Source organism: Chlorocebus sabaeus, chromosome 13, assembly GCF_047675955.1.
Source record: "Chlorocebus sabaeus isolate Y175 chromosome 13, mChlSab1.0.hap1, whole genome shotgun sequence".
NCBI lineage: Eukaryota > Metazoa > Chordata > Mammalia > Primates > Cercopithecidae > Chlorocebus > Chlorocebus sabaeus.
The window spans coordinates 62,751,969-62,769,684 of NC_132916.1; the positions used below are offsets into that span (position 1 = coordinate 62,751,969).

The 17,716-nt window shown below is 39.9% G+C and overlaps 1 protein-coding gene across 1 annotated transcript in view; it reads left to right on the forward strand.

Moving 5' to 3' along the window:
* The window catches only part of ARFGEF3 (ARFGEF family member 3), a 193,677-nt gene that overhangs the window by 80,297 nt on the left and 95,664 nt on the right, over nt 1-17,716 (forward strand). The window contains exons 6-8 of the mRNA XM_008006875.3: nt 5,620-5,742; nt 10,065-10,107; nt 12,584-12,662. Of these exons, the coding sequence (XP_008005066.3) occupies nt 5,620-5,742; nt 10,065-10,107; nt 12,584-12,662 (245 nt within the window). The remainder of the gene's footprint in view (nt 1-5,619; nt 5,743-10,064; nt 10,108-12,583; nt 12,663-17,716) is intronic.

Genomic DNA, 17,716 nt, shown 5'->3' on the forward strand with positions numbered 1-17,716 from the left:
GGTTAGTAATAGTTTCACTTGTTGCCCTGGGGAGCTTGAAAAAACATTGACGCTCAACACCTGCCACCAGCGGTTCTAATTTAACAGTTCTAGTTATCACTAAACTGTTTTTTAGATTGAGCTGGTTTATAGCTCTTGAAATGTTCAGTGATACTTTTTTTTGGGAGGGGGCGCGGAGGACAGAGTCTCCCTCTATTGCCCAGGCTGGAGTGCAGTGGCGCAATCTCAGCTCACTGCAACCCCCACTTCCTGGGTTCAAGTGATTCTCCTGCCTCAGCCTCTCGAGTAGCTGGGACTACAGGTGCACGCCACCATGCCCGGCTAATTTTTTTGTATTTTTAGTGGAGATGGGATTTCGCCATATTGGCCAGGCTGGTCTCTAACTCCTGACCTCGTGATCCGCCTGCCTCGGCCTCTGAAAGTGCTGGGATTACAGACATGAGCCACCATACCCGGCCAATACTTCTTTTACTCTGATATGGTAGCATTATTTCTGAGACATACCTGAAATAAAATGTTCTGCAATTGAGAAACAGATAGTCTCAGATATAATCCCACAGAAAAGTACACAGATGCCGTGATCTATTTATCTTGGAAGCGTCTTGTTATGTTATGTTCTCTGTAAGACTGGAAGGAGTAATCCCATCTCCTGGCAAGAAAACTAGCTAAGGAAGCAGGACCACGACCTCAAACCAGTTGAGACCACTAAAGTGAGGAAATCGCATTTCAAGGAGCTTCACTTTTCCTTCCTGAAACCCTTTCTTTCCTGTGTGCCAGTCTCTATTGATCCTGGTTTGACTCCTCCAAGGAGTCTGTTTTTTATCTAGTTACTGCTAGATGGGCTTTAAGTAAGTTATTGTTTTTTTGGCAAGGAATTTCCACACCTCCCTTAAACCTCTTACTTGTGTGGCTTGTGAAGAAGTTGTTTGGAGTTAGAAGACACACAGACCAGTGTCTCTGCTTCAGTTTGGACTGGTTCTCAGCCAATCTTCTGTAGACCTGGAAAGGTGCATGAATTGATGGGTTAAGGTGTCTTAAGCCATTTTAATATGCCAACTTAAGCCAAGAAAACCATGGAGGAGGAAGAGGCAAGTCACAATCAGATTTCTCCAGGTATGCCTGGCACTTTTAGAATTTACTTTTGAGCTGACATCCAAAAGGAAAACTAGCCAACTTCCCTACCTAACATGGTGATCAGACTTACTTATACAGCTGTTTCCTAGGAATAATAAAACAACTTCAGTTCATGCCGTGTGTGTGTGTGTGTGTGTGTTTGCATCAGCAGAACCCATTTGATGACATGCCTCTTGCCACATACCTACCTGTTGACCTGTCTTAGGAAGGAGAGAATAAGGAATAGCCTGGCAACTGAGTTGTCTGCATGATTAATCATGAAACTTAGACTTATAGTGATAGCCAAGATTTTCTCTGGTACTAATGTGTTCAAGAAGCATTTATAGTCTTCCCTACATAGAGGACATTCTTTCTGCTTTTTTATAGCTTAATCTCTGATCCTTTCTACTTTTAATCACCATAAATTATTTTTCATCCCTATAAAAGTTTTCCAGTTGACAATATACTAGCTCTTCTCTTTATGGAATTTATTAGTATTATGCATGATTTTAACAAAGCAGTGCCAATAACCCCATTCAGATGGGAAAGAGAAGGTAATTGCGCAGTTCAACAAAGTGAGGGTCATACGTATTTTATAAAGCTAAGCACATTTTTATTGTGGCATCTTCTTTAATATTTGTGATCCCTTTGGCATATATATATATATGATGCTATGTTCCACTGTGCTGCTTCATATTAAATGCTTTAGTGATTTCTCCCTGGGTTTAACCTAGTACTATTATCTATCGGTCTACTTACTCAATGATGTAAAGCTTTTATTGCTTACGTATGGCCTGCAGACTTGTGTTTTCTTGTTCTTTTTCCTTCTACCTTTGGGGTTTATTTTGTATCATTAACGATTTGTGTTTGCTCTCAGTTCTGTTTAGCATGTTATAAAGCTGGATGTTTACAAATCAGTGAAATGATCACAAAGTGTCCCTTATAACCTCCTCACTGCCCTGCATCTTTGTGTGTTCCCTGTGATCAGGTGCCTATAGGGCTTTTCACAAGGTATTTGACTTGGCCCTTTAAGCCTCTGGCAAAGGTGCAGGACTTAGGCTTTCCCAGTGTTGATTCTGCTTTATGAAAGCGAAGAGCATGGGCAGGTAGAACCAATAATGGGCAGAATAAAAGAAGAAACTGATGAGCTCTGTCCCAGAAACTCAGCCTGCTTTTGGACATGGTATTCTTTTAGCTGCTTTGATTCAATGTGCTCATTTAGTACTGCCCTGAGGTAGAGGAAGAAAAACATTAAAAATAGGTGGTCTTGAATACAATGAATAGGTTTAAAAATGGAAGCTCTAGTTCTATGAATCTTAGTAGTTTGCCAATATATTATTACAGGAAGTGTAAGAAACTTTCCTTTAGAAGATGCCAAGATAGCTGAGAAAGCATTTCTTTCTGGGTACCTAAAGATAACCATAGCATCAAATACATGGTAAATTTTATATTTAATGGGATACCTTTTGTCATATTCAGTCTTTGTACTCCCAACTTTAGCCAAATGTGCTTCTTAAATTAATACTTTTTTTTTTAGCTGAGTAAACATGCTTACCTTTTCCCTGAATAAAATACCTCCTGCAATAAGTCATGTCCAAGTTTTATGTGTATACTATTAGCAACTAAACACTAAAAACAGTGCTGGCGTTAAAACTAAAAAAAAAAAAAAAAAAGAAAGAAAATACATTAGCTATTTGGAAAGTTCTTGTCTGTTTACAGCACTGTGTTATATAAAATCCAATTCCTCATGCGTGCACTTTCTTTCATGAGTCTAAAGTGAATGATATAATTTTTTAACAGAGATTGTGTAGTGATGTGTTTCTCAGTATTCAAGAGAGTTTATATTAAGTGTGTAGTTCAGCTCTCAAAATAGCTACTCTTTCATCTGTAATGCTTTTAAGGCTTACAATTCCCCATACATTTAAAATGGCAGAGCTTAGAGATCTTAAAGATCAACAGTTACAAAGATTTCTGGGGAAAATGTAAGATTTAAAGAAAACTGTTAAATTATGAAGTAAAAATGATGCACGATGGAGAGTTTGGCTTCATCAAAGTGATTCAGTGTGGTCTCTAGATGTATTTTCAAAGTTTTAAAACCACTTCATCACATGCAAAAGTAGAAGCATTTCAGGATTAAAACACCTTTCAGGGGGTAGTTAGGGTCTTTGTCACCCAGGCTGGAATGGCACGATATCACGGCTCATTGCAGCCTCTACCTTCCCAGGCCCAGGTGATCCTCCCATGCCTGGAGCTGGGACTATAGGTGTGCACCACCATGCCTGGCTAATTTGTGTATTTTTTGTAGAGACGGAGTTTTGCCACGTTGCGCCCAGGCAGATCTCAAACTCTTGGGCTCAAACAATCCAGCCACCTCAGCCTCCCAAAGTGCTAGGATTACAGGTGTGAGTCACTGTATCTGGCCTAAAACACCTTTTTTTTCTAAGCATGCATAAATTATTGTATCTTCAAATCCACTATATCCATGATTATTTGAGAAAATGAATTAAAAGTCATGTGCCCTGGCCGGGCGCGGTGGCTCAAGCCTGTAATCCCAGCACTTTGGGAGGCCGAGATGGGCGGATCACGAGGTCAGGAGATCGAGACCATCCTGGCTAACACAGTGAAACCCCGTCTTTACTAAAAAATACAAAAAACTAGCCGGGCGAGGTGGTGGGCGCCTGTAGTCCCAGCTACTCCAGAGGCTGAGGCAGGAGAATGGCGTAAATCCGGGAGGCGGAGCTTGCAGTGAGCTGAGATCTGGCCATTGCACTCCCGCCTGGGCGACAGAGCGAGACTCCGCCTCAAAAAAAAAAAAAAAAAAGAAAAAAGAAAAAAAAAAAGGTCATGTGCCCTAAGTACTTTTATGAAAAATAAATACTTTATAACTTGCTTTTGCTCTTTAACTATGAAATGAATTAATCTAGGCCAACTTTCAAGTGTAGGTTTGGGAGTTGTTGGGTTTTGTCCAGGTCGAGAAGACTGCTTTTTTTTGTTTTTTCAAATACTGTTTTCAGTTTCAAATGCTCCTTTGAAATATTAACATTCAGTAGGAGATAAATTAAACTTTAAAAAAAAATTTATGTTCACCTAGTTAATTCTGCTAGGTAAACATAGTGAGGCATGGCAGAAAGAAAAAGATAACATGAAGCCTGGCAGAAAATTCCCCAGCTTAAGCAGAAGCAGCAACAAAGATTAAAATGTAGTCTCTTGCCCGTCTCAGTTGTCAATCATCAAATTAAATTTGCCATGTAGGTGAGAACCCTGGATTTTCATTGTAGATAATCTTGGAGCTATTCCTAGAGAAATAATTGAGGAAATTAAATACCTCTTTTTGTTTTTGTGTCTCTAAATATGCTTTGTAAAATTGAATACCTTACGGAGAGAAAAGAAAAGTAGGCAAATTTAAAGCATGCATTTTCATGCCCATCCCTGTGGCTTCCAGAAGAATTAGAGGCCGTAAAATCTGAAAAGTCATGACTTTTAGCAGCATATTATCAAATGAGGGATTTTTTTTTTTTTTCTATTTGAGATTTCTCCATGTAGTAGCCACCACCGGGTCTTTTTAGGCTCAACTAGACGTGGAGACTTGCAAGATCCAAATAGGCCACCCTTGGTGTTATATTCACTTTGCAGGACACAGGACAGGAAACAGAAGCAGGACAGTGTTAGGCATTGTTATTCCCGGGGGTCCTCACAGCAGCCTAGAGAAGAACCTCTGGCTCTCAAATGACAGCATAGATGCAAGGAGATGAGAGCCATCTCGGTGAGTGCAGTCACCTTGGTCTAGAAGCCCTATGTCCCAAATAGGACCAATATTTCTGAAACAACTCTATTAGCAGAGTTTGCATAGTTCCTGCAGAGAATGTGTCAATTCGAAGAGTCAGTACACCTAGGGAAGCCCAAACCTGTGGCTACCCACCAGATATTTACAGTTGATTCACAGTTCTCCCAATTCAGATGTAGCATAGGAATTTGGAAACATTTTTGCCATAAGCCATGCTACCTAATAACACAGCTGATGTCCTGCCTTTATGAAATTTCCAGAAGAACACAGCTAGAGGGTTGACCCAAGGTCAAACTCATTCATAGAGCAGGAGAAAGGGTTTTGCTTACCCTTTTCCCACACTGCACAACCTGGGAGTTAATAAATTCTGTTATATTTCATCACCAAGTGAACTTTTTCTGATTAATTTCCAGCCACCTGAGTTGATTCTAGATAGAGTTATTTGGCACATCTAAAAATCACTAATTTGCATTCTCCTGTGATTCTCAGAGGAACAGGGTTGTAAGAGTAGTTCCTTAGGGAAATACCATTTTTCCTATATGCTTAAAACAAATTTCCAGGGATTTAAAATATATTTAGTTATATTTAGTAATAACCAGTCCTAAATCAGGCTGACTTTCTGTCTAAGAGGGATTTGATATCCTCTCTGGTTAATCCCAAAGAATGTTGGTAATAAGCTGATACCTGCAGACATGTGTGTTGCTGTCTTATTTCTTTAACAGGTATGCATTGAGACATACATAAGCAGCTGTCACCAGCGTAGCATAAACACTGCTGTGCGGGCAACTCTCAGTCAAATGCTGAGTGACTTGACTTTACAGTTACGACAGAGGCAGGAGAATACGGTGAGTCTGTGACACCCCTACGTTCATCACCTTCCTGGTGGTGTCTGTGTATCCCACACCCGGGGGCCCCTCCTGCCAGGGCTGCCTGCCTCCTGAAAACAGTAGGAAGGGCTTGCTTGTTTTAAAAGAACATTTATTTGTATACATTAAGCCCTTTAGATGTTTGCCTGTTTCACCCCAAAGCTTTGAGAATTGCTTTTCCTCATAGTTTCTGTAATTTTTTTAGTTATTGTTTTAAAACTTATTTTTTAATCATTGTTTTAAAACTTCTCATACTGAAAATTTTCATTAGAAATATTGTGATACATTAACAAATATTGGAAGTAAATTTGAAATTAAGAAAAATGGGTATAATTTATTACATGCTTTGAGGTTGGGTATGTTTCCCTTTGTTAACTAAAAGATGGTGGCAGGAGGCCTCCCTCACCTGCTGGGGCCTTCAGGGTGAAACTGAACTAACTTGTCTTCTCTCTGCCATCAAAGCCCGTTAGAGCTTTTTGCTCTGAACTTGAACAGATTGTCTAAAATGAGCATTCCAGGGGAAAATGTAAATGTAATTGGCTCCTTGTATGTATTATCTTATGGGAATGTTAATGAGAGAGTGATTCCTCTTCAAAATTGGTGTTTTGTGTTGTTTTAAAATCTGCCTCTGTAATAATTTAGGTTAAAATCCTTTTGAAATCTACAAGGAGTGTTCTGAAATGACATTCGTTGTTTGTTCAAATAGAAAATCTCAGTTACAGCTGGGCGTGGTGGCTCACGCCTGTAATCCCAGCACTTTGGGAGGCTGAGGCAGGCAGATCACCTGAGGTCAGGAGTTTGAGACCATCCTGGCCAACATAGTGAAACCCTGTCTCTACTAAAAATACAAAAAATTAGCCGGGTGTGGTGGTGCACACCTGTAATCCCAGCTACTTGGGAGGCTGAGGCAGGAGAATTGCTTGAACTCAGGAGGTGGAGGTTGCAGTGAGCTGAGATCACACCACTGTACTCTAGCTTGGGTGACTGAGTGAAACTCTGTCTCTGGAAAAAAAAAAAAAAAGAAAAAAAGAAAATCTCAGTTACAGTCCCAGATATCTCCGAAATTAATTTTATAAAAATTAGGATTTCTCATTTAACTTCAACTATTTGTAGTTTTTAATTTCAATATTTTCCAATTTTTAGAAAATCACGGAGTTGAGGGGAACCTTAGAGATGATCTAGGCAAATTCTTTTTTCCTTATTTTACAGATGAGAAGGTGAAGCCCAGAAAGATGAAATTGAAATCTAAAATGAATGAGCTTATCAATGAAGGAGGCAGAAGTAAACCCCTGGTCTCCTAGCTGACTGCCAGTACAAGTTCTCACTTAATATGTGCTCTGGCAGCCAGTGTTGAAAACAACACTAATCTGAAAAAAGCAAATATTGATTTTTTTTTCTTTTCTGTTTGCTGTATCCAATTCCCAGTTTCTATTAAAAATTGTTTTAACTTGAGATATTTTTATTACTTTAGCTTACCCCTTGCTAAAAACAATTTCATTTATAGTAGGATTTTGGATATAGGTAGTATGGGAGTATTTAGTTTAAAAGAAATTAAAATACATAAATAGAAAACGTATTAAGAGAAAAAGTTTTTAATTGACGTAAATCTAAGATGTTGAGAAATCTTATAATATACACTCATATTTCATCCTTGCTAAATGGCAATATGACCAAACACTATATTAATAATATCTTAATATTTTAAATGAAACATTTAAATCAAACTTTGTAATTTCAAAGTGCTTTCAATTATATGAGTTCATTTAATCTTATTTTAAAATTTTTATAGTAGGAGAGTATTAGGTTTCAAGTCAAATATCCCAATCTTTTAGTTCATACTGCTCTTCTATAAGAATGGCAAAGGTATGGCTGTGGAGGTGCAGTTGATACTGTAGAGGCTGTCTGTCTCCATCCTGGGTATTATGTGGCTAATAAGGCCTTCTGGTCCTGCTCATCGTGGACCATCTGGACTCACCCCAACCGGAGGCAAGATCTCAAATTAAGTGGAAAATTGGTGTTTCCTGTTATTTCCTTTCTATTATTCATGTGGTCCCTGGAGATATAATTCCATGTCCCAGAAAACATAGTTCTCAGGATGCTGGTATTTGAAGCATTTGTGATATCCAATGGAGGGAGACATAAGTTTTGTCACATAAGAATTTAGGTATTTTTTTAAAGCTCTTAAAGTGGAATCATCTGTAGGAATGGAGTGGTTTGCTCTGAAGCGGTCATGTATTCCCCTGGGGAACACTGAGCATTCCCTTGGGAAGATGTGCATATTTTCTAGCACGGCCTATCACTGTGTAAAAGAAAATTTTTTAAATCTCAGGACCCCCAAATTTTTTATGCCAACGGGAAGGTTAAGCCTGGAGGCTGAGTCATGTAATACCCTCTTCCAAATAAGTTGCTCCTACTAGCGTTATGCATTAGCCAGACCACCTCAGAAGGGTAAGAGGCCTCAGGCATATCCAAATGACTGCCCCCACAGATCACTCTTAAGTCAAACTTTGCTGGCCTCCCATAAACAAGGACATGCCTATTGTAACTTTAGATCCGCAATCTAAGTCTAGCTCCTAAAACTAAAGTCTGTTTGATTCCACACTGATAATGTTGATTACAAGCCCATCTTTAAAGACAAGATCCATCATTCTTCTATTTACCCAGAGATATCTGCATAATTGATTCTTCTGTTACTCCCATTTTTTTCTTCAAACATTCACCTTATATAAATTTAGATTTACTGGGCACTAAGTAAAATCTCACAAGCATGTAACGATTTGCATTACTGCCTACCTGTCCTTCTTCCTACATGCCTTCCTCCTTCCTCTAAGGAAATGTAGAAACCTCCTGAAATGTAAAACCTCCTGAAAGCCTCTTCAGGAAAAACAGCCACAGGTGCAGACAGTCACGGCTCGCATTTTTCCCAGGTGTGCCCAAAAGTGGTCTTAATAAACTTCGATTGATTGAGATACTTGCCTCAGTCACTCATTTCAGTTATCAACTGGAAAGACATCGTGGGCCACCACAAAATTAGGAAGGCTAAACGCAGTGGAAAGAAAATAGATAATGTAGAAGGCCAAAATCACTAACAGGATGTGTATCTTCAACCTAATGTTTATCCCCAGTTGCACCCCAGGACAGATGACAATTTTGATTTTTTGTCATCACAAATCCTCCATATCATCCAGCTTTATTATTGAATTATTTTAGGTAACCTAAGCTATTGTTAAATTATAAATTACTAATTTCAAAAAGTAAAGTTGCTACATTTAAATATTTGGGGCTGAAGGATGGAGGGATTCTCCTACCCTTAAATATGACTCAAATGTGTTTCCTCCAGAAAGTGTTGTTCTCAACTTGGCTTTAGCCATTATGAGCTGTAGATACTGACATAACATTTCACAAAAGTTGCTGTGGAAGCAGCTGAGCTTGCAAATTAATGAACAGAGAATGGTAGAAATATGTGCCTGTAACAAGTTTAAAAATTAAATCAGCACCATGGGATGAGTTACATGTCCGGTAATTAGTTGGCATGAAAATACCTCCTTATTATCTCTTGGTGCAAAGAGGTAGGGAGAATAAAGTGCCACCTTCTTAGTCTCTGCTCAGTAGTCGCTGAGTTATCCCTGCAATGGGAAGTAAGTCTGATTATTTGTAAATGTCTTTTCCTTCCTATTTTCCCTTCCCTCACGGTTCTGTCTCTGCCCTCATAGTTCTGGATGTACCTAGCCAAGAGCAGCTGGCTCGGTATGGTTAAAATGCTCTCCATCAAATACAAAGATGGAGATTCTGACCAGTGGTTATCTTTATACCTGTATATTGAAGTCCAGGAACCTAATCCTGCTTATGGCCAAGAGTCTGTATTTATTAGGGGCCATGCACAGTGTCAGCTGTAGCCTTGGAATAGGTTGTTCTCTGTGTGAAATTAACTCACCTCTTTAGGCAGACATTGCCCCAGGTCACAGCCCAGCATCCTGGAATCCTGGGAGTTTAAGTGCACCAAAGGGTTTAAACTTCCAGGAAGTGTCCACGAGGCGTGTCCACAGGTTTGCGTGGACACTCTTGAATGAATTATTTTGGGAACTGATAAGCTCAGTTCCAGAGATAATAATTTTTCTCATAAACACCATGAATAATGAAATGCTCTCAAGAGCTGGTGGGTGGGGGGTGTGCTCAGGCAAGGTGGCTGAGCCCAGGACACTCCAGAAGCCATTTTGTGTCCTAGAATTTTCCCAGCGTCAAAGAGTCAGGATTTTTCTTGCCTGAATCTCCTAATTGTGTGTGTGTGTCTCCCTTACTAGATAATTGAAAACCCAGATGTCCCACAGGAATTCGGGAATCAAGGTATTGCATTTGATTTGTACTAGTTCAGTTTTTAAAGCAGCTGTGAGAATGCCTACTGAGTGTTTGGCGTGAGGGGTACAAAGATGTCTAGGAGCTCTCGGATTGTTTTACCATTCTCTTGAGGTTGTGCTTGGCTTTGCCTTAGGTGGCATTATTTAATCAGCTGCTGTCTTTCTTCTGTTCCTACATTCACTTATGCCAACCACACCTGTTCCTGACCCAACTCTGTGAGGGAAATTAACACTTCACATACCTCTCATTTGGAGGCTGGCTTTGTTAGTTACTTCATTCTCCATGAAGTCAGGTTTAATTGCTAAAATGAGAATAACTGGATAGAAGATTGTAGAAACCTGATTGGCATACAGTGTTACTGCACCAGAATTGTGTTTGTCAAATACCAATTTTTTGACAAGAATGTTGAGTCATCTCACAGGGCCACTTGCAGACAACCCAATTTAAAGATCAGCTGAAATCAAGTTAAGGAACCTTCATTCTGACCCACAGGAAAAGAAAAAAATATAGAAGTCCACATATATAATTAACCAGCAATTTAATTTTTAAAAACAGGTTTGATACTAGTTTCTGAAAGTATGCAAAAATAATATCTGATTTAAAAATTGAAATTCAGACTGAGTAATTTTTTTAAATATTGGAAAAATCTGCTTTTCTATTATATTTGCCAGTTAATAATAGTGAGAAGGAGATGGAGGTGAGGAGGAGGGGAAAAAAAAGGGAGAGAATGAAAAGGAGAGAAACAGCTTACCAGCCACAACTAGGAGAGGAAGAGTATTTGAAAGAAATGAGAAAGAGACACGCCTTAAGTCACATTCTAAAGCATCACTAGAGTGTATTGTTTCAGTCCCATGATGCTACATTCTTGGGCCACAGACTGGAAGGTGCCCTTTTCAGTTGGATGCTCTCAGTGACATGCGCTAAGATGTTCCATCTTTCTTTCTTCTTTTTGGCTATGGTGTTCTCATAAAGGCTTCACTTTAATGTGGGATGAGTTTATAAACTAAAAAGGGGGTCTGCATCTTCTTGGTCAAGAATATAGCTCTAAAAAATATAACAGTAAAAAATTGACAGAGGGACTCATTTAACGTTTATCTAAAATTGAGCTTAAGGACTACTTGTGTGGGTTTTATTAATCTTAAACTGTGTTTTATCATTTCTTTTCTTTATTGCTGCATTTAAGATCTTAATTCTGAGGAACAGCCATTTATTTCTCTTTCCCTGCCTTCCTCCAACTTTACTTTCTTTCTTACACACTTGCCATTTTCTCTCCAATTTCCTTGACGTCACCGTCATCATTCATTTATACATTCATCAGATACTTAGAGCCACATTTGTAAAGACCTTTACAGGTTTTTATTTTAGGTAACAAATGCTTCCACTTGCTGTTTCACGTAGCCTGACAATTCTGTGAAATTAGTATTATTTATCCCATTTTTGACAGAAGAAAAACTGAAGTTTGCCCAAACTCACACAATCAGCAGTTTTTGACATGTAGTTGAACAGATTCCAAATTTCCCACTATGCTTCTGTGGGAGTTTTGGTTCTAGTTTCTGGAAACTAGAGCACATTTAGAGGGAAATTTTATTTTTCTGACATCGACTATTGCTTCAGTATCAACAAAGACCATGTGCCCTGCAGATGCTCAACAAATAAAGTAGGTAAAGATCTGGCTAAATTATTGCACCCCATTTTTCTCTGATTTCTTAGTTCCAAAGCCCATCTTTTCCCATGCTGCCTTATTTTATCTCTCTGGGATACTATTCTAATCAGCTCAGAAGACCCAGAAATTCAAGGGTCAGAATAAGGAATACACACATGGCCTAAATATTAAGAAAATTGTTGTCTATCATGATGTTTTTGAAATTACTAATTTCCCTTTGGTAAGTGTGAGTGAATTTTATTGATAATAAGAAACAATCTATTATTTTCTTTCGGGACTATCTTTTTGAGTGTCTTGCTTTAGAAAGAACAATTATAGGCCATGCGCGGTGGCTCATGTCTGTAATCCCAACACTTTGGGAGGCCGAGGGGGTGAATCGCCTGAGGTCAGGAGTTCAAGACTAGTCTGGCCAACATGGTGAAACCCGTCTCGACTAAAAGTACAAAAAATTAGCTGGGTGTGGTGGCAGGTGCCTGTAATCCCAACTACTTGGGAGGCTGAGGCAGGAGAATTGCTTGAACTTGGGAGGCGGAGGTTGTAGTGAGCCAAGATGGTGCCACTGCACTCCAGCCTGGGTGACAGAGTGAGACTCTGCCTCCAAAAAACAAAAAAAGGAATAATTACACTTAATTCTTATCATTTCTGTGATCATCACTTTGGTGGCCTAAGGGCTTCTCCACATCTGAAAATCATCTTTTCAGTCTCAAAAACCATCTAAAGTGGAGGATGGGAAGGACAGTTCAGGGAACTTGTCGTGCCCCCTGTTGATGTCTCATGCCTGTAACCTCCTCTGTTTTGAAGGGTCAACAGTAGAGTCCCTCTGTGATGATGTTGTCTCTGTACTCACCGTCCTGTGTGAGAAGCTGCAAGCCGCCATAAAGTAAGTGCCCTAACCATTGCCGCTTTTCTTTGCTGGTGGTCTCCTTCTGAAATAACCTTTGTCTACAGCATCACTTCAAATTATGGATTATAAGATTATAGGGACTCAACACTGGTATTTACTAAGGAATATATTCTGAAATTTGGTGCAATTCAAATAACCAAATACTATTACTAGAGTATATAACTTTCTGCTGTGACAATGGGAACACAATACCTTACAGAGAGCAATTGCTTCCTGGAGCATGAAGCTGAGTGGGAAGAATCTTGGGCTGAGTGCTAGTTGGTGTAAGAGCCGGTCCTGTCTCGACCAGATCTCAGCTGTGTCCCGGTGCGTGACTCTTCTCATCAAACCGTGCTGCCCTTTCTTCCTCTATCAAATGACAGCGTTGGACTGTGTAATTTATCTCTATTTCTTCTAACATTCTACAGCCTATGAGCTCACACAACTGGCTTTAAAAAGAGCATGTTACCCTGACTTTTACTTTTTGTTTTTGCATATCAATTAATATCTGAGTTCACTTAGGTGATGCCTGCTGCTCCATCTTTCCGTGCAGTCATTAACAAGACAACCTGTGCACCTGTAGTAAAGCCAAATCATCAAACACCAGACTTTCAACATGGGATGAAAAGTCTCTACCAGCTACATATGTCATGAATTGCAAAATTCTTCAACACATTACAATTCTGAAGTGCCCTTTGAATTATGAAAGACATTAAACTATCATTCATTTGTAACTAGGACATCTGATGATGCAGAAAACTTACTTGCTGAATTTTAAATGCAGGAATGAGTTGGGAGAAATAGTCTAGTTGTAGGCAAGAATGAGGTGTCTCACTTTGCTGGAAATATTGCAGAAACTCATCTTTTAATTTGTTTGGCTTTTGGTTTCTCAGAAATTTAGGATTATTTTTTAAGCTAAGCTTAGAATTACTCTTAGAAGTTGTTGCCAAATGGTTTCTTCATCAATTCTTCTGTTGTTCCTGTAAGTCACCTCTATATTTTGACCAAGGTAAGCTCTCTTTATTGAGGCACTTCAAGGTCAAATAGAAAATAAAATAGTGATACCAGGGTTGGGGTCGGGGAGAGGAAATAGGGAGATATAAGCCAAAGAATTCAAAGTAGCAAATGTGTAGGTTGAATAAGTCTAAAGATCAAATGTACAACATGGGGACTATAGTTATTAATAATGTATCGTATTCAGGATCTTTGCTAAATGAGTAGCTTACAGCTGCTCTTGCCACTGGGCTGTGGATGGGTGGTGGGAGGGAATGAGTAACTATGTGAGATGATGGATATGTTAATTTGTTTCACTATAGTAACCATTTTAGAATATATATAAATCCTATAGCATCATGTTGTAAACCTTAAATATGCAAATAAATTTTATTTTTAAAAATGAAAAGGCCTATTTAATACATGGATAGTATAAACCAAAAAGAAATAGCACTTTTTCTCTACCCCCGACCCTCAAATTTCTCCCATCCCTGGACCCTGGCAGGCTAGGCAGGCAGCAGGTCTGGGCTTCCCCCTGCTCAGGAGGGCTGAGTCCCACAGCAGATGGATGTAAATAGCTCCTGCTGTACCCTGTGTAGGTCCGCATCTTTCCTGACCATGGAGTGTTGGAACAGTGGAGCTGGCACTCAGATTACTATCCTAACTGAGGGCTCTAGCACCAACTGCAGCGACCCCATCTGTAAGGCCCCCATGCCACCTGCTTTGCTTGGGACAGTCCCAGATTATACCTATTGTGTAATAATTATAATTACCCTCCTTCACTCTCAAAGGTGTTCTGGTTTAGGTCATGTGTTCACTCTACCCATCAGTGACCAGAGGTCTGATCTCTTCTAGTGCTAAGTCCTCCCCCTCCCCATCCAGTTCCCTCCATCATAACACAGACAGCTGGTATAGCAGAGTTGGAATATGTTTCTATTGGCATATTTTCTCCTAAGACACAATCAAGAGTGATGTTGAATCACTATTGGCTCAACTACGTTATCTTTGTTGGATTACCTGGGTTAAAACCCACACGTTGTCCCTTACTGGCGTGTGACTTTGGACAAAGATCTGAACCACCCTAAGTTTGTATATCCTATAAAATAATTAATAGACTATTTCTTATGGTAATTACTATAATATTGTATAGAATATCAGTAATACAAAACACATTGATATTTTTGTAAGATTGAATGAGAAAATACTCTTAAAAGACTGCCAATGCCCATCAGCCACAGAGCTCCAGGAACACCTGAAGTTAACAGGATTCATTTTAGTAATTTCTTAAATGAGGGAGCCTGTCCACCATGGGAAACCACAGGACAGTAAAAGGGTGTTAGGAGGGGTTGTTATGGGATTTTAGCATGAGTTAGGTGACTTAGAATGGGTTAAAAATTGAGCGTTCTGTTCAAAGATTGGGTGCTGTCAGAAAGTAGGCGCAATTCTAGCACTGGGCATCTTAATTTTTTCTAGCAGGCAGGACCAACAGATGGGAGCTAGAGTTGTCATAGAAGAAGAAGTGGGAGTCAGTCATAGGGGAGAGGGACATTGGTTCATTTTTGTGGTCATACGGAGCCCTTTTAAAAAAGAAGACCTCTGTTCAGGCGTGGCCGTTGATTGGCTTTCATCCTGTTCCAGCGCATTCATGGTGAGTCCTCATCTGATGTTAACAGGTGAACTTGTTTGTGTTCACCAGGGGACACCGCAGCCTCGCTGGTGGCAACCAGGTACTGCCAGCTGTCGGGGGTACTTCTCCCTGACCCCTGCTCCACCCCCAGGTGCTAGCATTGGCAGGGAATAGCACGAAGACCACCAGAACCACAAAAACTATGAAGACTGTATTTGTTACTTCATAAGCAAGGGAAAACTAATTAGCTAAACTTTTTATCTGAGTTGTTTTCTAAGGGAAAAATCTGGAGTTTTTAAGTGCCAGAAACGTGGGAGAGGCTCATGGTAGTTATGCCAGTTAGTAATTAAAACCTAACTAAGAGGTCAGGAGTTTGAGACCAGCCTGGCCAACATGGTGAAACCCCAGCTCTACTAAAAATACAAAAAATTAACCAGGCGTGGTGGCGGGTGCCTGTAATCCCAGCTACTAGGGACGCTGAGGCAGGAGAATCGCTTGAACCAGGGAGGCAGAGGTTGCAGTGAGCTGAGACCGTGCCGTTGCACTCCAGCCTAGGCAACAAGAGCAAAACTCCGAAATAAAGAAATAAATACATAAATAAGTCCCTAGCCAGCAGGATAAGGCAAAATGAGTCTGTAGGCCCAACATGGATAGGCTTAAAACATACCATTGTTCATTAGTCAGAAAAGTCTTAGGCTAGGTTCAGTGAGTGCCTGGCATTCTGGGGTTCAAGTTCATGGTTCTTTAAACCTGGATGGCTCCAGCCACCCAGAAATCCCCATCAGCTCCAGGAATCCCTCTCATCTGTAGGGCAACCATATGACCTGGTTTACCTGCGGGTATCTAAGGTTATGCCTATAATGTAATTATTACAAACACTCAGTTTTGAAATCTAGGAAGTACTGCTGTAAGTAGAATTATTTTTGATTGTGCAGTGTCTAGCATGTAGTAAATATTTGATATACATTTGCTTTAAACTGGTTTGTTTGCTTTTAGAATAGTTGCTGCTAATTCTAGTCATCATACAGTTAAGAACACTGGGCTGTGTACATCAGAAATTTGACTGTAGATTGTTAGGAAAATGCATTGCACAAACACACACTGAAAGTGCTCACACATACATATTAGAAAATAAAGGTTGTAGATTTCAATCAGTCACTGAAAAACAAAGCATTTCTTAACCACATGGCTTAAGAATAGGTATTTTGTTTTTGTTTTTTTGAGACAGCCTTACCCTGTCGCCCAGGCTGGAGTGCAGAGGCGTAATCTGGGCTCACTGCAACTTCTGCCTCCCGGGTTCAAACAATTCTCCTGCCTCAGCCTCTTGAGTAGCTGGGACTGCAGGCATGTGTCACCACACTCAGATAATTTTTTATATTTTTGATAGAGATGGGGTTTCACCATGTTGGGTAGGCTGGTCTCTTGGTGGCTCACACCTGTAATCCCAGCACTTTGGGAGGCCCAGGCAGATGGATCACTTGATGTCAGGAATTTGAGAATAGGTTTTAAATGGAGAAAATAATTCACGTGCACATTTTTCTAGGATTTCTCATTGTACATTGGATCGAAGATGGCTTTAGGCATGTTATTTTAGAGCTTAATGATTTTATAGGATTCTCAGTCTTGCTTGATTTTCCAGTACAATTCCCCTGGTCATAGTTCTGCCTCTAGAAATTGATTGCTTTGTTTGATTTCAGTATTTGCCATCATGACTCCATTACCCTAAGATGGGGACGTTTTGCTAAAGATGCTGGGGGCACAGGATGCTTAGCGTAGCTGTAAGGGAAGACCTTTATGTCCACCTGGTAAGATAGTCCTGTGCCCCGGCTACTCTCACTCTGGTGCTTCTGTTCATTCTCCTTGCTAAGTTTTCACTTGTGTACCATTGCTTCTGATTTTACTAACTTAATTCCTTCATTTCTATTAGCTAAACTTGATGCCTCTTCTATCCTCTGAATAGGTTATTCCTCTGAAATTACACTAGAATCAGTATTTACTAACCTCAACAGCCATTTCCAAAATCAGTGCCTCTTAGGGCTTTAGCTCTGTAGGGGTGTGTGTTCATGATATGCTTTGTCTCTTGGGAGGATTCAGAAAATGTATTCAGGAATGCAGAACACTCCCTCGCATGCCTTGGCAATGTGGTATTAATAGAATCCTATGTTAGGCAAGTTGAGTTACATGATGCTTTTTAAATCCAAGAATTTCAGGAAGGATAATTGGGCTTAGAAAGATACTTATTCTCTGCCTGTTTCCCATCACTCTTTCCCTGCTTCCCTCTCCTCCTAGAACAGAATGTTAGAGTGAAACCTATACCAACGCAGACTTGGAATCGCTGGGGCCTACCAAAGCATTCCCACTGTCTGTGTTAATTCCATTTCTCTCCTTACACAATGACTAAATTTCTTCTCTCCTTTAACTAAATTCAAAT